Raw genomic sequence first — 25841 nt, 5'->3', positions numbered from 1 at the left:
ATGATCTGTCAAATCTAGTCTACAATAGTGTGGACAAGATCCGCAGTGAAAACTCATTCTGTGACATATAACCTTGCGTAAAGAAAATTCTATTCCCAGTGCCATTTGTGTCATTGGATATTGCAGTCTTTACGGAGTCTCTCATCTGTTCTGCTTGGTAAGTGCGGATGCACCGGGTTTGTCAAACTGCTTGTTATTTTGATCCCGTTATCTTTTATCCACCTGCCCCATACAGCACACCAAAAGTAAAAGTACTTGTACATTGTACCGGCTTGTACGGAGTCTGAAGCACGAGCTAAACTTCATTGAGTTATGGTACAACTTGATCTATGCATGTATCGGCTGTGTTTTGTGTTTTCCCACTCCACAATGTACGCTACTCGGGATCCTCGGGGTTCAACGACGATCAACGTCCCCGGAGTAAGACGTCTAATGTCCTGTTCAACAACTCATGATGAAACAACCGTTTAACCCTAAGGTGTTGAGATTTTCAGTAGACAGAAAACGTGTCTCACGTGTACTACTTATACCCCTTTAAGCATTGTTCAACTTACAGTTTTTGAAATTTCGTGTCTGGGGCAGCGGATGTGAAAGGTGCCAATATTCCACAGAGTTCCAAGGTTCTCCGTATGGATTACATACATATGGTACTCTTGCTAATCCCCAGAAACTATGTCGACATTGCCCGGGTGACCTGCTTATCTAGTAACATCCGTGGATGATGTTTCGATTGCAGTCAACCACTCCGCGGATATCTATTGCTTGAGGAAAGGTCAATGTTATTTACGTTGACACCTGGGAAATAGTGAGGTAGATACATAAGTCGTAGGTCCGCGTCGCTATTAGATACGTGATGAATACTCACGTTTACTAGAGAGATCATGATAAGATTTGTATGAGAATTCTATTGACTTGCCTATATCCCCCAAACTCTGCAGACTTGAAGATCGGGTCTGAAAATCCCTTGAGTACCTTGGTTGGGCTTTGTGTTCGATCCAAAGGCTGAGGTCTTATTATACAGCCTTGACGTTATCCCATCAATCCCGAGGTCAGCTCCATCATCCATGTACCTGACTGTCACCAATCTTCCAAGGTTTCAAGATTAGGATATATGTGCAGGTCCTATTTTATTTCCCAAGGGGCTTTATGACGTCTCTTTTTATTGCCTATATCTTTGGACCAAATGAAGCTCACCCTTGGGGATTAGAGCGGCCTCCAGGCTTGTCCTGATATCTGGGGAAGGAGGCATATATACCCAAAAAGCCATAGTACCTGTATCAACTGGCAGGATGGCGCACTCGTCTCAACCACGACTGCTGTCCTGTCCAGCTTGTCTGCCCCCAGTCTTCTTGGCCGGTATCTACCCTGTTTGGAAATGCAAATTTCCCATATAAACAGCGAGTGCCATGAGACATCTCCCCGCTTCAAATCCAGCGGCTGGCCTCTCAGCTAGTCCTGCTGACTACCCACTTTCCCATATTTTTTTCTTATTTTTTCTCGTTGGCCGTGTATGATGCCTACAACATCCAAAACCCATTCAGTATAGTTCGGGCGGTATATTACTGCCGCTTTAACACCCACCGCTCGGCCAAGATGGCTTGCGGGGCTAAGTTAGCTCGTTGATTGGTCATCAACTTGTAGATTGTCGCGACGTTCAATTGTTCCTCTTCTGCCTATGGATCTTCTATCTGTTCTGCCTGAGTTTTCGACGCATGGTTTCCTTCATATCATACCGCCCCTCGAGCGGCGCAGAGTCACCATCGTCGATCTTATCACCCTCGACCCTCTAGAAATCGCAAAGCGCGCGCGCGTGCCTCCCGCAGATGTTCGGCGCCTCTCCAATCGCATCATTGAAGCATTGCATGGGGACATTGGGTTTGAAAAGCCCCCAACAACCGCAGGACATGATGATAGCACACCAATCCCAAACCCGAACCTAGAGACCTCCAATCATGAGCCTGCAACCGAACGCCCACCTTCACAATGGAATACCATAAGCACACTCGACCCCGCAATGGATGCATTGCTGGGAGGCGGAATACCAACGGGATATGTGACGGAGATAACGGGCGAGAGGTATGCTGCAGATTCCGTGGCAACTTCACGCATAGGCGCTGGCTAATGTCACAAATCGATGTTTAGTGGAAGCGGCAAGACCCAATTCCTTTTGAGCCTTTGTCTGGCCGTGCAGCTGCCAAAGCCCCAAGGACTACAGCAGCGCGCGATATACATATCCACAGAGCATCCACTGTCTACCCCACGGCTTACCCAGCTCCTGGAATCACATCCAGCTCTATCAAGTCTTCCGCCTGAGCAAGCGCCATCACTAGAGGCCATTTTGTCAGTCAATGCCATGGACCTGGAAACACAAGACCACATTATCAACTTCCAGCTCCCCGTCGCGATTCAGCGTTACGATATCGGTCTAGTCATTATCGATTCGATCACATCGAACTACCGTGCCGAACACACAACTACCCTGGCATCCCTCGCCAGCCGAGCGCGTCAACTTGCGAAACTAGGCAATTTCCTTCGAAAACTTGCGATCTATGAAAATGTTGCAATTGTGCTTGCAAATCAGGTATCTGATCGCTTCGAGCCCGTGGGTGGTGCCTCATTACCGCGCCCACCGCTTCCATCGAGACTAGGCTCAACGCAAGGCCAAGGAACCGGTCCTCCGTCCCCGTATCCAAAGTCGCGAGCTGAGCAAATAGCCGCGGAGAATAGCACGCCGAGTTCATCGGCTCCCCGCTCTTCTCAAGCCATCTCCTCATCTCCCTATCACGCACCCGAGGACAAAAACTTCGACGGCTCATATCTTGTTCCAACGCCAGAGCGCAGCCCCTTCCTCAGTCTATCTTACCAAGAACGGTTCTTCAGTGGCTGGGGTGATGGTTTGAATCCGGATAGTGGATCACTGAAGAATCCAGCCCTGGGATTCTTTTGGTCGACGCAGATTGCCTGTCGGATTGCTCTTAAAAAGGATACTCTCCGAATGGCGACTGCTCCAGTTGAGCCAGTTGAGCCATATAAATCGAAGGCAGATGTCGGTCAGGATCCGGACTCCATCGCGATGCCTGCGCCTCCTCCGCGTCATGCAATACTAGGCTCACAGAGTCAGTCGCTCGTGGGCCCTGATCCTGTAACACGGAGGGTTATGAAGCTGGTGTACTGTCCTTGGGCGGGAGGGTTGAAAAACGCCTCGGTCAAATCTCAACCACTGCAAACGAGGAGCGAGTTGGAATTTGAAATTTGGAAAGGTGGCTTGCGGGCTACGAGTCACGCCGAATAATTTGATGTCATATGTAAGGATAATAGCGAGAGATATCATAAACGCATTTAAAGCTCTTTTTCAGCAGAGTATCATACAATCACAAGACGGAACCTTGGAAGCTTCCAAAACTCGAATAGTGGCCTGTGAGCATTTTGTGTATGTCTGTCAGAGTTGTGGACCTTGATTGCCAGGTTTGGAAGATGGAGGTATTTGGGATGAGGGACATAGATAGTAGACCTCTCGCTTTTGCTTCTTCTTCTCTTCCCAGCAAAGAGATTGGTTACAATTGTTTTTACACATAAGACAACATGGTCTCGAGTTCACATTACATTGTTAATAAGATATTAACAAATTCCAACCAACACAGATCTAAGTATGCAAACTCCCAAATCAAAAATGATCCATATAATCAGCGCGAGAGACAATTGCAGAAGCTCAGATCAGACAAGATGCAGAACAAGTACATCAAACAATAGTCTATTGGGCCTTGCCGGCCATCTTAGAAGGAGGAACTCCAACGCCGTTAGTGTTGCGGTAGAAGAGAACGTGCGAGCTCTCGCCAGTAGCACCCTCGGTAGGCTCAACCCAATGGCAGACACGGGCGGAGGTCCACATAGCCTTGAAGAAACCAGTCCAGCCGGTGTGGGCCTCAGTGCGGTAGTGGTCGCCCATGACGGCCTTGATGGCGTCGGAGGCCTCGTCGGCGTTGTAGAAGGGGATGTTGCTGACGTAGTGGTGCAGGACGTGAGTCTCGATGATGCCGTGGAAGATGTGACGGCCGACGAAACCGAAGTCACGGTCAATGGTTGCGGCAGCACCACGGGCGAAGGTCCACACCTCGGGCTCGTAGTGGGGGGAGAGTGGGATCAGTGTGCTGGAGGAAGGTGATGGCGACTGGTGAAGGGTCAGTAAATTGAATCAAATGGATGGTGATGCTGATTGGAGAACTTACCGAGCCAGTGGTTCACCCACAGGTAGGGGAGACCGTACCAGACCAGCAGGTTGACCCAGCCGAAGTTGGAGCCAATGTAGTATAGAGCGCTACCGGTAAGGAGGAGACCAAGGTCGGAGAGAGCGATCAACTTGGCGTCCTTGGCCTCGTACAGAGGGCTGGAGGGGTTGAAGTGGTTGACACCACCGCCCCAGCCGTTGGCCTTGCCCTTGCCGCGACCCTCGGGCTGGCTGGCATGGTTGTTGTGGCCGGTGACGTTGTTAAGGAGGTACATGGGCCAGCCGAAAAGCTGCTGGGCCACGAGGTGACCAGCAGTGAGAATGGGGGTCTCCTCAAACAGCTCGCCGAGCTCGTGCAGGGTCTTGCCCACGCGGGAAGCGTACTGCTCACGGGTCTTGGGGACAAACACCATGTCACGGGCGATATTACCGGTGGCCTTGTGGTGCTTGCCGTGGGAGATCTTCCAGGAGAAGTAAGGGACCAGCAGAAGAGAGTGGCAGATCCAGCCAACGGTGTCGTTCAGAGTCTTGGAGGGGGAGAAGGCCTGGTGACCACACTCGTGGGCCAGGACCCAGACACCGGTACCGACGAGACCCTGCACAATGGTGTACACAGTCCAGAGGGCAACGCGAGCGGGCAAGAAGGGCACAGTCTGGGGGGTAACATAGTTGTGGAAGAGATAGAAGACCGAGGCAAGAATGGCCATATCCCGGAAGACGTAGTAAAGACTGGTAGCCGCGGAGCGGTGGAAGCAGTGAGCGGGGATAGCGTCACGAATCTGCTTGATGGTGTAGTCGGGGATCTTGAACTCATTGCCGTAGGTATCCAGCATCTTAGAGGCTTCCTGCTCGGAGGCCATGGAGGACAAAGATGTCGAGGAGGGGGATTGGCGCGGGCTATCGAAAGGCGACGCCGAGACAGAGCTCACAGCGGAGACATCTGTTGGGAGGTTGCGGTTGAGCGCAACACGCTTGGGAACTGCGGTGGAGGACATCTTGGTGTGTGAAAGGACGTCGGAGGATATCCCTTATAGTCCAACAGTATCTTGAGGACTGTCAGTTCTCAGCTCGTAGATCTGGCACTGAACACGCACTAGTGAGGTCTTGGGGTTGCACAAAGGGCGAGTCAAAGAGATTTAGAGGAAGCAAAGACCCCGTATCCTCAATAAGCCAACGAGAGAGCAGGCAATTGACTTGACTGAAAGGAAGAAGAAAAAAGCGCAGCTCCAGAAAAAGGGAAAGAATTAAAAAAAGGGACCGGGGTTTACTACAGAACCGGTAATTCCAATACGGTAACGGACTCTCCATGGTGCTGGGACAGGGGTATAATATGGCCGTATTGGTGTATTCCGTTCTGCAAATTCATTCCGATCGCCCCTTCGCCCCTCGACCTCTGAATTTTCGGCTTCTGCATGAACGCTACAGCTGATCTTTGCCTCATTCGCCATTGTTTGTCGTTTGTTTTTCGCTCGCTGAAATTTAACTGGCAAGATCTCTCAGCTCAGCAGCGCCGTGTCGCTGCATCTCTACTCCGTACACAATGTTCCCACTGTCTTTGTCCAGTGATCAGTACTCTGTGTTCTCCGTCCTCGGTACTCCATAGTTCCATAGTTGTCCATACTTTCGGCAAATCCCGTGCGCCCCAACACTTTCTGAGCAAATTTCACAATGTTGGTGGAGTGGTCTGACTGTCAGATGGTGGTAGGGCTAGACCTGATCTTCACATGAGAATACGGTGAAGCTGCTGTCTGGGCATGTGGATAGATCGTGGCGATCGACTTGCCTCGGGTCTTTTTCTGTGCTTTGAGCTCCACCGTGATCAACTTACAGTGGCAATTGGGTTTTTGCTTTTTCTGCTCACGAGAACCCCTCCGAATATGTTCGAATGAGCCTGTGTGGTATTTGCAGGTGGGCATGTGAATTCCCCCCTGCGGAAGCCAAGAGCACATACCTCAGCCATTGACCCAACAGCACTGCTATATAGACCTTGACCTCGGGGGTCAGTCTGAGGTCTATACAGTTATGTAGATCAGAATATCAATTTTGCTACAAGTATACTATATACAGAAATTCAGCACTGCTTTTGTATAATATGGCACTCCATAGAGACTTGAGAAAAGTCTGTAGTATACTCCGTACGGAGTACATAGTGCAAATGTGTCGTTCAGCGCTTGTTGGGCGGAGTCGGGTTTTGTTGGGGCCCCACTCCCCCCTTTCGAAACTGAAAAAAACACAAACGTTAAATTTTGTAGTTTATCATTTTGCCACCTTAGATAAGATCTGATCTCTCCGATTTCCGGAATAACGTGATATCTGTTGCACGGGATACGAGTCACCAGGTTGCTTACTGGACTACCGGAAAATTCATGGAAAGTTTTCAATTTGACACAATCTGCTCCGTATTTCGTACGGAGTGACTGTTTGTATGCGCGATGAGATGGGGAAAAAAGGTTGAGTTTAAGGCGATGCGCTAGTCTACATTTGATCACACCATACCGTATTGGGAAGCACACGGCCCTACTCAGGACTACTCCGTACGTACGGGAAGAGATGTCAAACACAGGTGGATACTTGGACATAGGATCTGGTTATATTTGTACGGAGTATAAACAAAGTCATCACTCGTAGATTTCTATACACGCACACTGTACGGAGTACGGAGACTTCGTATACACATAAAATCAACGAACTTCTTCCGCCCTCCGCTCCGAGTCGATCAACCACGACCCCCCGCCAGCATGGCCACCGGCAGCACTCAGCGTAACAGTAGTCTTCCGCAAGTCAGGAAGAACAAGAACCGTTTCACTATGATTTCGATAGTCAACTTCACACGGGATAGAGCGCCGAGGCGGGGCAGCCGTGGGATCAGCCGGCGGCTGGGATGTGGACGGGAAGAACGTGCGGATTTCCAGCCCCGGTAGAAGCAGATGGCCTGGCTTCTGGGGCAGTAGAAGCACGGTGAAACGGGTCGTGTCACCATCCTGCGCGAGGAAATTTCCCCGGCGCCTACCGCCGATTTGCCACAGGTCTGGGTTGGCGTGGATCTCATACGAGCATTCGAGGGGCTGGTCGGCGTTTTCGCGGGTTGCAGGGGAGCACCAGCGGCGGGTGTGGCGAAGACATAGCTCCGCCGTGATCATTTGGCCTACGGCGGCATGGATGGATTCCGTGTTTGGTTGGAGCTGCAGCTCGGCGGTGTGCACGACCTGGATTTCGGGTACATCGACTGGGATGACAATACGGCGGGATGGGATGGTAGGTTGAGTCGGAAGTTGGATAATCGTGTTATTCTGTTATCAGATGTAAATATGGTCACTTTGACGGGAGACCCGTGGGGTTCTTACCTTGTGCCACTCGTTGAGCCACTGGCGTACGTTCTCGGCTGGCGCTTCCAAGGCACCCAACAAATCATCCCAGCGCACGGTTTGATAGGGCAGCATATTGACTTCCCGAATTAATCCGATAGCTTCCATCTCATTCGTGGACAGATGTGCACGGAAGCTGCTGACAAGGTGCGACGTAAGTAAGGCCGCGTGTTGGCGGAAGGGACTCGAGTTAATGGAGGCACCAAATTGCTTCTCGACTGCATCAAGACATTCATCATCCACACATGTGAAGTCGACACTCAATTGTAGACTGCGTGGTGTTGATTCGGCAGTCTTAATGTCACTTGCGCGAATCTTGTATAGAAGAGACGCGGGCTGCTTGGGGAAAACATCGAGGGCAACAGGGCCAGCAATGGTGGATTGTACTTCGTACGTGCTAGAGCTGGGAAGACTGCAATTGGTGATGCGGAGCGGAATCAGCATAGCAGGGCTGATTGTAAACCGTGAGAAGAGCAGTTCATCTTTGAAGATATCCTGCACATTAACCGAGATTGGTAGTGTAGACACAACACTGAAAGATGCAGATGAGGCAAATTTGCCATGCTCAGTCTCGTACCCAACCTCTGCCCGAGCTGACAGGGTCGAAAAGGCCTCTTCCACGGTGTAGGGTATCCGTAGTCGAACAAACGACCGAGCAGCGAGGTGAGCAAATTCAATGATACCAGATTCGTGATTGGCCTCAATATTGAGTGTGCCATCAACGACCTGAGTTTCTGCGAGGCGAAGACGTAGGCCAGCAGTTGCGGGCCTGACGCGAACTGTGCCGTTCTTAATATCATTTCGCCCGCTATCAAGTTCAAGCTCCAGTGTGCGCATGGCTTGGAGGTCAATTAGATGGGGCGCCACAATCTTCGCCTGAAGGCTGTCTGCCGGGGGATAGCAGTAGATGTAGGGCCGCTCATCGACTTCCTCCGTCTCCTCGGTTTCCCTGAAACCGACCGGCAGTGACGAGTCTTGACCACTGTTGAAGCTGAAGACAATATTGCCTGCCCTCATTTCAATACGGTCGACAATGTATTTGCCTTGGAGCGTGGTCTGTGTATCAATTAGTTTTCCGAAAAGAAATGCTCAATTTCATGTACTCACAGAAGAGTCGATCAGGATCTTCGTTGACGACGATTTGACAACCAACTTATCCCTGCTCTCGATCCAGTACTCAGAATGTTGAGAACTGTTAGCACTAACTAGACGAAGCTTGAGGTTGTCAATTTCAACTTGCTGGCCCAAAAGGAACCGCAGGGATAGTTCCACTTGGAAGCCGTCCTGATTGTCATACAATCGAATGGCAGGGTTGACATGAAGGTCGGCAAAAAAGTCCGTCAAGGAGGCCGACATGTCTTTCTGGAGAGCGCCAGATGCTTTGAACAAATCACTGACATGCGCTTCTAGAATTTCTTGCTCCATGGAGGGAATAGAGCCAGCAAGAGCTTTCTGTCTGATCGACAATTGCGCCTGCGCGTATGTAGCAAACTTTGAAAGCAAACGGATCATCATCCGAACGTAGTCCTCGTTGCGCTGGAGCTCCTTCAAACATCGCGCATGCAGTTCCAACATGCTTCCTTCCAGGATGACCCAGTTCTTAGTGCCGTAGAACGGGGCCATACGGTGGAAGTATGAAGCAGCAGACTCATAGTCTTTTTGCCTATAGCGTAGAATAGCTATTTCCGCAAGAGCCTGTTCAGCAGAATTGACACGATTGGCGGCCATATGATGACGGATCAAACGATCCGTTAAATCCTCATAGAGGAACAGGAAAGCTTCCCTTGACTCTAGTGCTACCTTTAGGCCAGCAAGGTCAATACCTACAAGGGAGGATTGCTTGCTTTTCGTGTCAGGTTCTGAGGCTTTGGTATCATCAGTGTCCAGCGAAACCTCCGTAAGACCACTTGCTCCAGCACGGTGTCGATCATCAAAGAGCAGCTCAAGGTCGTTCCACTTTTCGGCCCAGCCTCGTCTCTGAGCAATTTCTTCTAAAGACCGCCGAGCAAGGAGAAGAAGCTCTGCCCGCCCAGACGCTAGTTGTTCAGAGCCGGTCTTTTGTGAAAGAGCTGGAGCTGGTTTGGGGTGATCCATCGTTGAGCGTCTCTGAAGCAAGCCCACGCTATCAGAAATATCTTGAGTCACTGGTCGGCCAGGGCGAGAATTAGATATAAGGGAACTGGTGCGGCGAGGCACATCGGCGGGTCTGGACTCTGTCTTGGAAGCCGCAGATGCCTCGCTCGATTGCGCAACAGCATGAAGAGAGGATTCTGGGAGCATGAGTGTCGGAGTGAATGTCTGGGCCAGGACTTGGAAGGCAGCTGAAAATGCCCAAGAAGAGACTATGTTGCTTATAGCATTTGTCTTCGCCTCATTGGCTACGTCTGTCAGACTGCACTCAAGATCATAACGGAGGGTACGCGCGGCAAGACTGACAACCTCTGTTGCCCGTCCGCAAATTTCGGATAGCAACATGAGATCTTCGGGTTTCTTGTTTGATTTCGCGCCCTTCACATCTGCGGTAGGATCGCTGCCAACCAGCGACGGAGCTCTTGCAGCTCGAAGTAGTAATGTTAATTGGCGTGAGAAGATGTATGTGCGGAAGTCAAAGATGGAAATGTCACTCGCCAATATCATCTCTCGGTATGCCATCTTATTGGAGTTGAATGGGAATTCTTCAGGCTGGAGCTCCGAAAACAAAGCAGCATCGGTGTTACCTTCGGACACACCCGCGTTCAAGGCCTTCTTTGCCATTTCCGCCCATGCCTTACTGGTGATCGAGAGGGCACCACCATGCTGATCTCCGCTTCCATCGAGCTGATCGCGAATGGCTGCATCTAATCCAACTGCAAGCTCGTCGTACCCAGCCAGCGCATCCTCGAACAGGCCCACATTCTCGAAGCCCCGAGCAAGACCTTCTTTGAGAATAAAGAACGTGCAAAAGTTCCAACCCGGCAGACTTCGCTGCGAATCTTTTCCTTGATATCCTCTTCATATTGTGCCACGCGCAGATCAAAAGATGCCAAGATTCCGTTCTTCATCTTATCGATCAAGTCTTCCAACTGTTCTGCGAGTTCGGGAGACTTGGTTCCGTGCTTCGGAATTCGCAATTGCGCCACATGATCCACGGCGGTCTTCGACGACCCGTTGAAGTCAGCCTTGACTTTCTCAAGCACTGTTGTGGAACCGCGACCCCATTTCGAAGTAGGCGCGGGCGATCTCTCCGCACCATCGCTGTCTGGAACCACGTGTAGGATCAGCCACTCGAACGCATCGTGCTTTTCTTGGCTAGTGGCTGCAGATTGCGAGGTTTGGGAAGACGAGTTGGCCTTGATCCATTCACGGAGGTTCTTGCGCGCTGTCGCTTTGTAGGTTTCGTTATCGTCGCATCGAAGGAGGTAGACTTTCAAGTATGGTGTCTGACGGAGACCGGGAATCTGGTGCCGGCGATGTGTGATTGCACCGGACGCAGCATCGGTCGAAGCTTTTCGCTCCTCGGGTTCTTGTGCAGGTGTGAAGCCGATGCGGAGCGACTCGATCGACCGCACCGGGCGGGTTGGTGATTTCCAGTGGAGATTCTTGAAGGGTAGCTTTGCTTCGATCACAGGTTGGATAAGCGGAAATAGACCCGAGGGATCCGTATATTCAACTATACTTGTTGTTTAGCGCAAGCTGCTGTTGTCCTGACTGCTCACCGTACCTGTTACATTGTTTGAAGCTGCCTGCGAGGGGTCCATGATTCCCGGGCGGGTTTGGGGAAATGTCCAATTGGGCTCAGAACATCTCACAGCTCAAGTTGCAGGGGAGCTTTCCACCGAGATTTAAGGAGAAAAGTCGCGGGGTGAGGACCGAGACGGTCGACTGCGGCCACGCACGGTCGTGTCGTTCCCTTTCCCGTTTAGTGCACCGCCCTCGCCGCTTTAACAAGTCCGATGCTTTTCCAAGGTTACTAGTTATTCTGCGTCCATTTGCTTTTGAACATCTTCATATATCTATTGGAATAGGACTGCTAACGGATTTGATGCTCACAGATTATTTTATATTGATGGCATGGTTCGATGTCTATATGGAAGCTATCTGCAGTATGGCTCATACCTCAACCTCGAACACTTTAGCCAGCACGGCACCACCGATCAGAACTACTCCCGCCTGTACAGGCATTCCAATATGACTTGCCACAGAAATGGGTACCAAAGCTTGGTTCTGTGGCCTGATTACCTGAGGGTAAAAGAACCCAGTAGAGGTGACCCCGAGCCAAGCCATAGACCATGAAAAGCCCAGAACCCTTTGCCACAGCGGCTTAGGGCCTTTACAGCTTTCGTCCTTGGAGCCTGTGGCATGTACCCAAAGATGTTTGACGCCATCTTCGATCATCAGGCCTAGAGGGGCTGTGGCGAAGAATAACATGGCGCCGGATTCCTGTGCTGGGATACCCTGCACAACATCTAGCACAACGTGCAGGCCACCGGAAAAGAGGAATACAACGAAGACATTTGTATACCGCTGAATTGATGAGTTGCGTGACAAACCCAAGAAGTCCCTGGTGACGAACCCGCTCACCGCAGTCAGGGGCCGCTGGAGCAATTGGTGCCAGAATTTACTGATATAATTAGTACGGCCTCTCACGACCATGTTCACAAGCCGTTGCACTCAAGAAACTTACGCCCAGAATCCCCGTACTGAATCGGCATCTAGTGCTCTCCCAAATAATGGAGGGCAGTTTGTGGGGGAGTCCAGTCCGAGCCCAACAAGGATGATCGAGAACATGCGGTGGTGGAAGTCAATGAGAATCCGACTGACGACAAATCCAGCCACCAGATTTGAGATGATTCGTTCAATCCATTGCTCAGTGGAAATATCCCATCGAGGCACTGGCGGCAGAGCCCCGCTCCGCTCCAGAGCCTGTTGCAAAGCAAGGGTAGCAAAAATATCAAGGACCAAGTATTGCCATATGACGATGAATATCTGACGAGTCAAAAATTGAACTCGAGGTGGTTCCTTGGGACCCCAGCGGTCATAATATTTTGGCTGTGGCGGGGCATTTTTGATTTGCCAAGGGGTCTTGATTCCGCGAGGATCGGTGAACAACCGAGAGGCAGAGTAGAGTCGACCTCCAAAGGTTTGACTCCCTCCAGGTGGTATATCACGTCGGTCTTTGGGGTTGATCAGGAGCAGGTTCAGACATTGGAAGACGATTGTCAGAAACAAGCGACCGCATTCGCACCATACAAATCCTGGGCCTAGTGCGGTGGCCACGGGTATAGCGAAGTATACAATCAAGACTGAACAAGGTACCCAGAGGTATCTCAGAATTGAACCTTTCGAGGTTGTAATCAAGAGAATCGCAGGGATTAGGCAATGGGCGGCATAGAGACCAAGAAGTTGCGAGATATGTGCAGTAGATTCGCCTCTATACATAGTGGCTTAAGCCAAACGAACCCCAACAGAAGCTTGGAAAGGCAGGCAGGTCTGAGGGGGTCTCGAACAATAAGAGATGTGAAAATATTCCATTTTGTTTTGCCGACATTTGGCGTGGAGTCGGCCCGATCCCCGGAGCCCCTTAAAACGAGATTATATGCATGTCCGCATTTAAACGTGAAGATTGAACGAGTCGAATCGGTGAAACACCAAAACAATCATGATTCTCAGCACTCGCAACAGTACCCACGGTGATTCGCTGGGACAAGGCGAACACAGTCAATTGAAATAAAGATTGCGGGATTCAGGAAGCCCTGCCTCCCAAGCTCCAACATCGCGGTACACAGTGGCTGGAAAACCCCAAATCAGTCAAAGTCCGTCAAAGTCCGTCAAAGTCCGTCGTCAATGGTGCAACAGGCCCTGCCACACACCCAGAACCTAGTCCAGTAGAGGACGCGACAAACGCCTAGAACACCGCTCGGGGAGGGATTTCTGCGATGTGATATGCGATACTCGAACCATTTTCCCGGCAAATCTTTCGAGCTCAATCAAGGTGACAGCAAGAGTCGTCTATCATGGGTCACACATTGAATATCTTTTCCATTCGATATTTTACACACCATGGAAAGAACTAGATATCCCATGTGTGACTCACGGTAGACTCGGGAGGGGTATCAGTAGTATTTCCCCGCCGATAAAGGGTGTTTCGAGAATATAACTGGAGTGAAAGGCTGTTTTGTGCGCAGCCTAACCCTTACAATCACATTTCACCTGAAAAATGGACGAAGCCCTTCAGAATGCCGTGGCTCAATTCGTTGAGCGCCACCCCCATTCTCAACGCCTGCACAAGCAAGCGTTAGAGAGTTTGCCTGGAGGTAACACCCGCACCCTACTGCATACCGCGCCTTTTCCAGTGTTCATGTGCAAAGGCGAGGGGTTTAAATTGTGGGACGAGGATGGAAATCAGTATGCATATCCCCCTTTGACTTCAGAAAGTGAGACCTAATACAGTTCACAGATACTACGATTTGGTCGGCGAGCTATCCGCTGGTCTTTATGGCCATTCAAACCAAACCCTACAGCGAGTGTTGACTGAAACTATCCAAAATGTTGGCCTTACCCTTGGGGCTACCAACGTATATGAGCAGCGATATGCATCATTACTCTGTGAGCGCTTTGGACTTGAGCGCTTGAGATTCACCAACTCCGGAACGGAAGCAAACCTGCACTGTCTTGCTGCTGCGAGAAAATTTACCGGTAAACGCAAGGTTATGGTCTTCCGTGGCGCGTATCACGGCAGTGTTCTGTCTTTTGGAGATGGTGTCGCGGAAAACAATGTCGACCAAAATGACTGGGTCCTGGTGCAATACAATGACTCGAACGGTGTTCGGGAGGCCTTCGCTCAGCATGCCGACATTGCCGCTGTCATTCTAGAGGGTGTTCAGGGCGCAGCTGGGTTTATTTCGGGATCCAAAGACTTCCTACAGACGGTCCGTGAACAGAGTAAAGAAGCCGGGGCATTAATGATCCTGGACGAGGTGATGACATCCAGACTAGCCCCTGGTGGGCTTAAAGAGACCCTTGATGTCGAACCAGATCTTATCACTCTGGGTAAATATCTTGGTGGTGGATTGCCATTCGGGGCCTTTGGTGGACGACGCGATATCATGGACGTGTTCAATCCGCTCACGCCAGGGGCTCTTGTACACTCTGGCACATTCCAGAACAATACTCTGATGCTACATGCTGGCTTCGCTGGCCTTACCGAGGTGTATTCTCCTGAAGTTGCACAGGCATTCAATGCCCGGGGCGACGAGTTGCGTCAGCGTTTGCAAGAGCTCTTCGCAGGCACCAAGTTATGTGTCACTGGTCGAGGCTCCCTCATGTGTATCCATGCCACTCAGACCGGGCTCTTACCTGAACACATTGATTGCAAAGACACTGTCGCGGCTGTAGAGGCGACTGATCTCAAAGAGCTTTTCTGGCTGGAGCTTGTGAATGCTGGTTTCTGGGTACAAAGTCGTGGATCGATCACTCTGAGCATCGTTATGCCTGCTTTGATTACCGATACATTTGTTTCGGCCGTTCGAGAATTCTGCAGGAAGCACACAACTTTGATTAGTGTTTAGCAAACCCAAGTGGTGCTTACGTGTATATGTCAAGACAAGGCTCTTGGCCAGCCGAATTCCAAGGTCGTACAACCATCTGTGCAGTTCCGAGCGTCAGAAGAGTAAGAAAGGAAACATGAACTTCACCTTGTAAGCAGGCCCCTGGCATCCCAAAGAATCGACAGTCCGCGGTTCTCTACGTTTGCTTTTCTTGGTTGTTCGTTGCATCAAATTAAAATTCGGATATTGTAAATGAAGACGCCGGGAATAAAAGGCAGAATGGCCTTGTCGTGCTCATAGTATCCAGTCTCAGAGCCGACGTCAAGGTTGGAATGCGAGGTTCATCTTCGGGTATGCAAATAAAGATGATTCCGAGGTCAATGTCCACACTGACATGTCTCCATGTAAAACCTAGAGCGCCACAGATATTTCTTTGTTGTCGAACCACCCGCCGCCCTCCCAGTCCCTTGGGTTTGATCTGTAATCCTGCCGGATTTGGGGGTTGGTCACGCCCCGTAGGAGTTCGGAAAGCCATGTGAAATTGATAGGCTTCATGATCCATCCATCGAATCCGTGATTCATGTAAATGTCCTTATCTGATTGCACGATAGACGCTGAGACCGCAAATATTGGAATGTGTCTGAGCTGAACGGACGCCTCGGACTCGGACCCAGAAGTTTTGGCTTCTAGCCCACGTATCATTTTAATCGAGGACCATCCATCAACAACCGGCATCTGGGAGATTTGTATGATTAGCAAGAATGTAAAAACAGGATTTGGTGGACCAACCTGTATGTCCATCAAAATGACATCGTACGCTTGTGTGTTCAAAGAGAAGGCGTTGAAACATGCTTCACCATTGCTGGTCAGAAGGACAGTATGACCAAGTTTTTCGAGACGTTTGAAAACGAGTTGGCTATTGATTGGGTCGTCTTCTGCAACAAGAACACGTAAATTCCCACCAGAGGAGACGCTTGAGGGCTCCGTGGCGGGCGTGATGATACGAGACGAATCTTGCGATGTGCCCGTCGTTTCTGATGCTAGACGTGGTATAGATGAGCCACTCCGTGCACTTTGCGATTGAGATGATATCTTGGCGTCAGGGTCAGATGATCGGGCAGAAGTCATAGATCGGGCGGAATCAGATGGGCCAGTATTTGGGGGAATCAGTGGCGTAATTGTGTCTGTGATCATTTCCCCTGAATCTTCCAGATAAGATGAGGGTTCAGAGGCGGATGCATCCCTCTGTAAAGGGTCCACGTTATCTTCGGTGAATTTCGGGCTGGTAGATCGCGGTGAGATTGGGGTGTTCCTGCTGTCAGAGACTTTTGGGGGAGGTTGTGAAGAGTTCTGGGAATGGCCCGCTTGTTCCCAAGAGGTGCCCGCTCGGTCTGGATCGCTACATTCATTTGGCTTGACGCTGATCAAGTTGACTGTTCCGTCGTTTTGATGGGGTGCACTTAGCAAAGTGTATGACTTTGCATCCGGTGTGTTCGAAGGCTCCGAACTCTTGGCATCTTGGTTCAAGAGATTCCGTAGAGAAGCAGATGCCGTTGATTCTCCTGGACATCGAAATTGAAGTAAAATCTTAAACTGGCTGCCCTTGCCCTCTTCGGATTTAAGAGAAAGTTGACCGTGCATGTTGTGGACGATTCGGGCTGTAAAAGCAAGGCCAAGGCCCAGGACATCTTCCTTCTGCCCGACTGTGTGTGCGAAGTTCCCTTCAGCTTCATCTACAGAGTAGTAGTCATCTATAGTCACCTGCTCGAGCTCTTGGAACAGCTTGTCGCGCTTCAATTTGGAAATGCCCGAACCAGTGTCTGTAACCGCCATTTCTACAGCAACATGTTCCGCGAGTGCATTTTTCGTGCTGGAAGGGTATATTGCGACTTTGATGTAGCCCTGTTCTGTATTCTCTATGGCGTTCGAGATCAAGTTGAGAAACACTTGCCTCACGCGACGCTGATCGCCCATAGCAGTGGCTGGAAGCCCAGGATGTATTGAGACGGAGAAGGCCACACCCTTGCGCTTGGCTTCCCCGGATAGCATGTTTGTGGCATCCTGGACGATCGACGGCAAGTTGAAAGACTCTTCTTTAACAAGTTTTTGACTGGTCTGAGCATCCGCGGTGGTGGTGAGATCGAGAAGGTCGTTGATGACATAGATGAGAGATTTAGAAGCGGAGTGTGACTTGACCAAGCCTTCGCGGGTTTCTGCATCCAGGCCACTCTCCAATGCAAGTTCAAGGTAATTTATGATTGCATTGAGCGGAGTCCGAATCTCGTGAGCCGAATTGGCTACGAGCAGACGCGTAAACCGAGATTTTTGCTTCATAAGTTCCTTTTGGTTCCAAACTTGAATGAACTTGCTATACACTGTGCCAAGCAGAGTAGCAGTTGCAAGATCGCTTGCTGACCACTCTCGGGACTGGGAGAGAAGGGATTCGCTCCACTTTTTGAAGCTTTGCCGTGGTGTCAGATGGCCGCCAGTGGCGAGCTGTTTGTGCTTCGCTGCCTCGTGCGGGTTACCTGCCCAGGTGACGGTAGTGAGCTGACCACGACGGAAGAAGACCATAAAATGATCCCCACTCGTAGACAACGGCACGCAAAGCACGCCAGAGAGTTTCCTGGTCCCAGGGGCAAAACAGAAATCAGGGAAGTCCTTGGCGAAATCTCGCGATACAAGCAAGGATGTCACTTGTCGTGCGCGAAGAAATTCAAGCAGCGCAAGCATTTCTTGGGAGGAGTCATCTGCGTTCAAATTTCTCCCAAGAACTTTTGCTTCCTTCCCAATCGAGAGGATGCCACAGTCGGCACCTAAGAACCGCAGTAAATCGTCTGAGGATGCAACAATGCAATTTGCGGTATTTGTCTCCTTCGGGATAGCATTCGCGAACTTCTGTATCTGCAGCTTGGCCGCATGATCGATTCTTTCAATGTTTCGCGCCACTGTATCGCCCACAAGGCGGCACAGCTTGCGGATCGGAAAAGATACACGCATGCCTGCGGTGCCATACGAATGGCATGAGACCAGGCCCCAAAGATTGCCAAATGCATTGATGCTAATTGACATCGATGAGCGTACTCCCATATTAGCCAGATAAAGGGTGTGGATTGGTGACATGGCACGCAAGTAAGAGTGGGTCATGTCTAAGGGCGTTTCGAGATCTTCCAAGGACCGACATACTAGTCGAGAGGTTGGATGATCCCGATCATAGAGTAGACGAACCCTATTAATCCTGTAGAGCTCACGGGCTTGCGGTGGTATATCAGAGGCAGGGAAATGAAGACCTTTGAAAAGATCTATCGTTACCTGAGGATCCACTAACTCGGCCACAACTTGACCGTTCCAATCACCATCAAATTGATATACCAAAACACGGTGAAAACCAACCAACTCCTTGATTAGACCTGCAGCGATTTGAAGTAACTGTTCCGAATCATCTGCCAGGCTCAGCTGCTTCTGTATGGGAGATATGGTATCGAAAATTTGCATTGCAGCGGCTTCGCCCTTCCGGCGGCGAGCATGACGAAGGGCTCTCAATGACTGGCTTGAGCTCACTGTACTCGTGGCGAACTGAGTTGGAGTAGGTTTGACGCCTAGGAAGCTGGCGGGGGCTTCGCTTGTCGGAGTTGCACCTGGGGTTGTGGGTCCCAATAATTGGTCTTCAACATTTAACGGATTGACGTGATCCTCCTCGAGCTCAAACTCGCAGATGATGATGTCTTTATTCTCTTGACTGAGGTGAGCAGCGCACCAGAAGCGACATGCATCACCAGATGGTGGGAGGATCGGTAGAAGAAAGACCTCAGGCCCTTCGGCATCCATATCATGCCCATCATCCCGTACATAATCTAGATGCTCTGTAAAGGTGGAGGCATGTTTTTCAGGCAAGATATCAGAGAAGCTGCGCAACGCAAACAATTGCTGAGGTGAATATCCCATTAAATGCTCTGAGTTTTCGCTAACCACACGCACCACTAGCTGATCAGGTGCCTCTTCTCGTAACGCAACGATCACTCCAAAGCTCTGGACTGCGCCCGGAATTCGGATTGGTTCATCTTCGCAGCGCTGCAGGATTTGTCTGTCTTGTCCAACGGTCACACCATGTCCATCTTTTGTCACCACATGCTCATGTCGGGCTGTTATATATTGGTATGGCTCGTCGGAGAGGTCTCGGGGCTGATGGTCTGGGCAAGAGCTTAGATCCCTGGGCGAGGAGTTATCACAAGAGTTGATATCGGTCGTAGCTGAAGGGGACTCTCGGAGGACCTCTGCGGTCCCACCCTTGATATCAACCCCTCTCTCTGGCTTGCTGTCATGAAGTGATGTTGGCTCAGCTTGACTGGCACTCGGGTTGACACAGACGGTTGATCGAATGGGGAAGATACGGTCAGAGCCCCTGAGGCTTAAAATAGACGGTTCTTGAGCATCGTCTGCTGTCTCAGACTCATTCCCAGAACTGTGGCTTTCGGTTGCGGGGTTGTTGTTCAACTTTTCTAATTGTTGTAGGGTCTCCAAACCAGTCATGCGACTGTTCGAGGAGCTCATCTGCACAAGCAAAGATGATAGACACCAAATAAAGTCGACCGTGGACCTAGAGTTAGCATCGGAAAAGTGCCTTCGATTAAAGCGCAAATCAAGTTGAGTATTGAGAGGCCTGAGAAAAGCTTCCGAAGCTGGTCTGAGGGGTAGTCAGCCAGTTCCAGGAAGACCAGGTGTAAGTCGAGGTGTACAAGGTGTGCAATATACAGTAGGTAGCCTGACTGTGTAGAGAAAGAATCGAGGGGCAGAATCAACAGAAATCATAGACTATGGAGAAAGCAATTGATCGCGTTCATGACGTTGCATGGGAAGCAGTGACGTAGGGGGGTTATTGAACCAATCAGCGCAAGGGGCACAGGCGAGGCATTTCCTGCCCAAAAAAAAAGCCGGCTTGGAAGCATATTTTGCTTAGAACATCAATATGATTGGTAGATTTGATATTTGCTGCTGCGTTCTGATTCTGATCTGCGCAGTCTCACCGCCTTCCAGTTTTCTTCTCAGGGGCTGTGTATCACACATCACGTGCTTGTGGTCACGTGCAAGACACTTCCCGGAAAAAGTATCCGGGATCAATGACAGTTGCTGCGATGCCGATCTGAATTGCCACCACAATTTTGTCTCCATGCGTTTAATTTCACTTCTACATTAACGAATACACAGTGTGGGGGATCCCACCGAGGCCCTCTTGCTCCACTAAAAGCCTCAAAACCACAGTGGAATCCGACATGTTCCAGGTACAGCAAAGCACTATTCCGAGATACCCTGGGCAACCAAATAACAGTGTTTAGGACCCACCATGTCAAGAGAGTCGATAAATTCCAAATCAACTTTGCCAACTGCCTCCAAACCCCTACTGGAGTACTGTCAACGTTGCCAGGAGAACGAAGAATATTGGAAGGAGGAGATTGAGCTGCGCGACGCCGCCATCAAGGAATTGCGTCGAGAACTGGCATTGGCCACTAATTTGAAGCCATCGCACTTATGTCCGTCAAGGTGCTCAGAGAACCCCCAGGGCCCAATTGTTGAATCCTAATATCTGATGAATGTGTTCATTGCCTCGTGAATATTGTTTTAGCCGGGAAATTATGCATCAAGGACGGGCTATCAAACTCCATGACGACTACGTTATATGTTTTGACAAGATGGAGCAAAGTCGACCATGCTCTCTTCGAATGCGGACTTTCTGTAGCCTACCATCTATTCTGTGGGCAATTCATCTTATGTTGTCGCTGTTTCACTTACCGGGCCCTCTCGTCTCTCTCTCCGCGAGAACAACCGCTCTAAAAAGAAGACCATGGATGAACCTTGGAAGGAGGGAAGGCTGCAGAACATTGTTGGAAATTTCTGCCTTGGTTCGACTACTCATCCAAGGCCCTATTCGAGTAAATATACCTAATTTGATTTGAAGGTTAGATGAAGTACTTAGGTAGTAATGTATCCGTGGGCCTATGTACTCGTGGGCAGCTTAGCCCTGGAGTCGTGCAATTTTGGAAGATCTGCACCCAGACATAACCTTGGAACCTCGGGAATGGATTCTGGTCATTTAAGTGCTAGGTGTCCAGGTGAATGTGTAGACCTCGGGATTACTTGCAGGGCTTCGAGGTTACCTAGAAAAGCCTAAAGCGGGCACAAGCAAAATAAAAGATAATTTCCAGGGTTCCATCATGCGGATTCTACATATATAGTCATGCCGCGTCATTATAAACACGAATAAAGAGACAAAAAAAGAAAAAGAAAATAGACAGATAGGTAATCTGTCAAGCAGCAATCGCTCATATATAACGCCATAAGAATATATGACCAACAAAAGAAAAAAGATGCCCTAAATGCCCAATTCCACAGCCTGCTGTGAAGAGCGAGCTTTCACAAATTCAAAAGTGTCCGTGACGCCTTGCCAGATTCCGGGAACGTAGTTTCGAACCCATGCGCAAATAACCAGAAGAAGAAGAGGGATCTGTGAAATGTTAGTGGACATGAAGATTATGGTGTAGTAGGATTTATGACTTACCCAGACAAAGTATAGATTTCGGTCGCTGCGTAGACCCTTCATTCGTTGAGCCTGTTGTTCCCGGAGATGTGTTTGCTGCTCGTGTGAGATGACCTTGCGGCCAATTGTAATGTCTTTCAGTTCTTCTTTAACTTGAGTGACAGCAGCCGGTGTGGGTCGAGATGTCGAAGCGGAAGCGGCAGCTGCACTGTTCTCTGCTTCAAAGTGCTGATCTATAGCTGCTTCTGTTGCGGCACGCAGAATGGTCGACTTCTTGATGTCTGACTCCTCGGCGGTGGGATCAGGGTGAGGGAAGAGCTCGTCATAAGAGGGTGGTTGGTTGGGGTTGGGGGATGTGGTACCCTTGAGATAATCCCACCAGCCGTCTCCAGCAGCTGGCCGGTTGGGTACGAGGTTGGTGATGCGACGCATCATGCCTTGTCCCTGGTAATCAGGGAGGGTAGGGATTGCGGGCATGGGAGGCATCGGGGGAGAGCAGGGAGGTTGGGGAAAGCGTTGGCGACACTCTGCTGGAATTGAGTAATTTGAACAGCCAGCTGATCACGCCAAACGATAAGAGGTGCCGGAGGGTCACCAGGGGCGACATTTTGCTCGCTGGTATCGGCGATAGGCGGGCTGATGTCCTGGTGCATGCTTGAGCGACGAGAGGAGCTGAACTGAAGGGGCTCGGGGTCCGAGTCATCAGTTGTCTCATCTTCAGAGTCCACTTCCTCCGACTCGCCAGCGGTGTGACCAAGAGAGCCCGATGCTGATGAGACCTCCCACATGGAGCTGAGCGAAGCCGAGCTGCTCTGCCGACGGCGCGAGGTGAGAGATCCAACGCTGCGAGATCTGTAGGTGCGGGCGGGAAGCAAAGCAGCTTGGTGTGCTGGGAGCGTTGTCGCCAAGTCCGCAGGGGTAAATCCTCGCACACTGCGGGCATTGGCGTTGGCACCCGTGAGACGAAGTCGATGGACAATGTGAGCATGGCCGTTGAGTGCGGCCAAGTGCATTGGCGAATTGCCGACGTTGTCTTGCACGTCGGGGTTAGCACCCCGAGCCAGCAGACCCGCGACGAATCTCGTGAGCCCCAGAGAGGCCGCGAAGTGAAGCAGACTTTGACCTGTTGTGCTGCGGCAGTTGTAACGAGGAGGACGAGGGCTGTCATCTAGGTCAAGGAATTCCAAATACGTAAGCATTTTGGAGTCCATATCACTGAGTTTGCCGGTGTTTTCAAGACCCGGTACTTGACGTTGCTGGCCCCCAGAAGAGTTGCCCTGCATATCCGCCTGCATGTTGAAGAAGGCGTTCGGGTCACTTCCCATGATCTGTCGTGCGGTTTGGAATGCATCCGCTTGGCTTCCAAGTTTTTGACCAAGAATGTTCAATGCTAAGCGGTACATTTGAAGTTCGCGGTCATCGACGTAACGGAAGAAGAGCTGCTGTTTTGGCATCAGGGTCTGATGCTGTTGGACTTGGCCGAAGATAGGGTGCTCATGCTTGAACACGACAGAGACCAACCCCGGCTGGAGAGCAGGAGGGGTCAGGCAATTGAGGCACTTGTCACCCCAGAACGTAGTCGTGGTTGCAAGCGTGTCACCGAACACAACCTCCATACCAGGGTAGAATCCACTTCCCAACAGGGTGACCTCAGTGCCACCGGTGATGGAGCCTTCGGAAGGAACCAGTTTGTGGATGACTGATGGTAGCCTGGCGGGAGCGGCATTGAGAGGAGGCCAAACTTGACTTGAAGTGTTTGCACCAAGCGCAAGAGCAAGATTAGGATCTTGGAAACCATTGCGATTCGATCCACCTGGTGTGCCGGGGCGGCTTGGATGAGCGGAGTTGGGCGTTGAGCCCATCGCTCCACCAGCCAAATTATCCAGGCTTTGGCGCTGGGCAGGAGTTGGGTTGAAGAATGGATTGTTGTCATTACTTTGGTTCGGGGTTGGCGGACCGTTTCCATATTGACCCGACATGGAGGAAGGTGTGACGAACGGCTGTTCAGATGGAGAAGCGAATCCTCGAGCAGCGGCGAGCTGGGCAGCATTCATGGCCGCCGCAGACGATTGTGGCGTTTCCAGTCGGGTCATTGTCAGCTCGGAGGGTAGTCTTCCAGAGCTGCTGTGTTTACGTCGCTTGCTTTGCGGTCCTTGGAAGTCGGATGGTGACGCGCCTCGAGACAGGCTTCGGGATTGGTGAGTAACAGGAACACCGTTAGTTGCTCCTTGTGCTGCAAAAGAGCTGGGTGTGAGCTGGTACTGCGAGTTAAAGCGTTGTTGCAGACCCTGCAAATCAGTTGGTGACTGAGGCGCAAATGGGCTCTTCCCATTCTCGTTTTGACCCGAGGCAAATACACTGACTCCTGGTACTTGGGTGCCATCTGCAAGAGATGGCGATGGCCCAGTTGGCGCAGGTGCAGATGGTGCCTGAGTCTTGTGGTCGTCGGTGATCATGATGGAGTTGGTGATCGCCTGCGCAACCACATTGTCCATGTGGTCTTTCACAGTAAAGATGACTTGGAAACCGAGCTTCTCGTTTTGGTGACGACAGTAGCAAGCAATACGCATAGGTAGTTCAACCTGCATAGAACCTGGCGGCACAGGGCCATCTCCATAGCCCCCGCTGGCGTTCTTTGCTGGCTCTGTCCATTCCTTGATTTCGCTAGTGTTGAAAACAATAACCCTCTTCTCTTCGTCTTTTTGGAACAGTTCATCTTCCTCAGGCTTCCGCTGCTTCTTCCGAGAGGCGCGTTTGCGTTCTCGTTGTATACATCCACTGCAAATCTTCACGTCGCCCCCATCCAATGGACGTTCATCGTCCGAGGTTGGTCGATATTGGTCCCCTCTCGTCCTCGCAAACGCTCGTTTGATCTTTTCCCGGTCCTGCATGGCGCTTGTGCATACCAAACTCGTAAACAACTGTAGCGTATCCTGAGATGGTTCTGTGGCGGGAGGCGCAAGGAACTTGAGCTTCGAAATTGTGTGCGATGGAAGGCGCAGTTTCCTGACCCCTGACGGTAATGGGGAGAGAGTCAATCGAATAGGAATCTGAGTTTCAACACGCGATTTCAGAGAAGTCGGGTGTACTGTGAGGACAGGTTGAAGTGGATTTGCGGAGTTCATCTGTGGTTGAACGGGAGATGAAGCGAAGTTGACTGGTACCGGGTATGACGGAGGTGTACCGAAGTTCATTCCTGGAGAGAGCGAGGCATTCAGAGGCGATTGGTGATTCATGTTGATTCCTCCGAAGCTTTCTTCCAAAATAGAGGACGGAGATTGTCCACCCCATTGCGGCGGTGCTCTTTCCAGATCATGGTGCATGCCGTTGGAATATGGCGATTGACCGTTCAGTCCGAACGCGAAAAACGGAGACCCGGGCGCTTGAGCCTGAGGTATGTGTGAGTACTGTCCAAACTGACTGTAGGCATCGAAATGACTCACCTGCGGCGCAACATCTTGTGACAATGTAGCGTGATTACTCGAAGGACTCCAGAGGTGGGATTTTGATCGTTTATGCGGTCTGGGAAGAGATCCATTGTCTGTTTTCAAGGGGCTGGGGCTACTGGCCGCACTTTCGAAGTCGAATGCTGCGTCCATAGCCTTATTGCTGACCTCCAGATCGGGATCTACCGAGAATCCGCCGTCCATGGGGAAAGATGGGTCGATGTTGAACGGTGATTCCTCCTTCACTGATGATAACTCCGGGCGCATCCAGTCTTCAGCCGTGTAACCCGCAGATGTCAAGGGATTCTCGCTATGCGCGGCGGAATTTGTGGAAGCGATCGAGGTTTGGCGAATGTGATTGCGGGGAGATTCGGAGGAGGAGCTGCGACTTGAGTCGTCTGCCGATTCAGCGGGCGAGTCGGCTGCCAAACCAGGCAGCTGTCTCAGGGGGTTTTGGTCTTGGTATGGCTTCGAATGCCCCGAGGCGCCATTCGTACGCGCAGTCGTCGCCCGTGCGAACAAGTCGTCAAATTCAGCACCACCATTTTCAGCGGACATCTCGAGTTTTGTGGGGTCCAAGAAATCCATGTTGGCGCTGCGGAAGGTGGACTCCATGTCGTCGTCCATGATGATAGGATCGAGGGAAGGAAAACCGGATGAAGAGGGATCTTGTGCCGGTCCCATGCTTCGTCTTCGGATGAATCAATAATCGAAATATCGCAGTGGATTACAACCCGCCACCCTTCA

General features: G+C 50.8%; 7 protein-coding genes across 7 annotated transcripts; 2 read left to right on the top strand and 5 right to left on the bottom strand.

The window, feature by feature from the left end:
- Positions 1–1675: 1675 nt before the first annotated feature.
- On the top strand, positions 1676–3292 carry N7506_006279 (putative DNA repair protein (Rad57); the record flags this gene model as incomplete). Its single annotated transcript, XM_056955572.1, has 2 exons — positions 1676–2076; positions 2143–3292. The coding sequence occupies 2 exons, from the start codon at positions 1676–1678 to the stop codon at positions 3290–3292; spliced, it is 1551 nt and encodes a 516-aa protein (XP_056809906.1).
- Positions 3293–3751: 459 nt separating this feature from the next.
- N7506_006278 (oleate delta-12 desaturase odeA) lies at positions 3752–5220 on the bottom strand (the record flags this gene model as incomplete). The annotated part of the gene is made up of 2 exons (XM_056955571.1): positions 3752–4168; positions 4243–5220. The coding sequence occupies 2 exons, from the start codon at positions 5218–5220 to the stop codon at positions 3752–3754; spliced, it is 1395 nt and encodes a 464-aa protein (XP_056809905.1).
- A 1686-nt stretch (positions 5221–6906) lies between these two features.
- Positions 6907–11327, bottom strand: N7506_006277 (putative TMEM1 family protein; the record flags this gene model as incomplete). Its single annotated transcript, XM_056955570.1, has 5 exons — positions 6907–7515; positions 7570–8646; positions 8698–10485; positions 10542–11239; positions 11291–11327. The coding sequence occupies 5 exons, from the start codon at positions 11325–11327 to the stop codon at positions 6907–6909; spliced, it is 4209 nt and encodes a 1402-aa protein (XP_056809904.1).
- A 352-nt stretch (positions 11328–11679) lies between these two features.
- Positions 11680–13008, bottom strand: N7506_006276 (wax synthase family protein; the record flags this gene model as incomplete). Its single annotated transcript, XM_056955569.1, has 2 exons — positions 11680–12190; positions 12254–13008. 2 exons carry the CDS (start codon positions 13006–13008, stop codon positions 11680–11682), a joined length of 1266 nt encoding a protein of 421 aa, XP_056809903.1.
- Positions 13009–13786: 778 nt separating this feature from the next.
- Positions 13787–15137, top strand: N7506_006275 (aspartate aminotransferase family protein; the record flags this gene model as incomplete). The annotated part of the gene is made up of 2 exons (XM_056955568.1): positions 13787–13974; positions 14027–15137. The coding sequence occupies 2 exons, from the start codon at positions 13787–13789 to the stop codon at positions 15135–15137; spliced, it is 1299 nt and encodes a 432-aa protein (XP_056809902.1).
- A 390-nt stretch (positions 15138–15527) lies between these two features.
- Positions 15528–19667, bottom strand: N7506_006274 (uncharacterized protein; the record flags this gene model as incomplete). The annotated part of the gene is made up of 1 exon (XM_056955567.1): positions 15528–19667. One exon carries the CDS (start codon positions 19665–19667, stop codon positions 15528–15530), a length of 4140 nt encoding a protein of 1379 aa, XP_056809901.1.
- A 1816-nt stretch (positions 19668–21483) lies between these two features.
- Positions 21484–25778, bottom strand: N7506_006273 (putative membrane-tethered transcription factor (SPT23); the record flags this gene model as incomplete). Its single annotated transcript, XM_056955566.1, has 2 exons — positions 21484–22092; positions 22173–25778. 2 exons carry the CDS (start codon positions 25776–25778, stop codon positions 21484–21486), a joined length of 4215 nt encoding a protein of 1404 aa, XP_056809900.1.
- Between the last annotated feature and the right edge of the window lie 63 nt (positions 25779–25841).

Source organism: Penicillium brevicompactum (assembly GCF_028827555.1).
Source record: "Penicillium brevicompactum strain IBT 35665 chromosome Unknown utg000005l_segment0_segment0, whole genome shotgun sequence".
Classification (NCBI taxonomy): Eukaryota; Fungi; Ascomycota; class Eurotiomycetes; order Eurotiales; family Aspergillaceae; genus Penicillium; species Penicillium brevicompactum.
The sequence above is the reverse complement of the archived record's forward strand: the minus strand, read 5'-3'. Positions and strand labels throughout refer to the sequence as shown.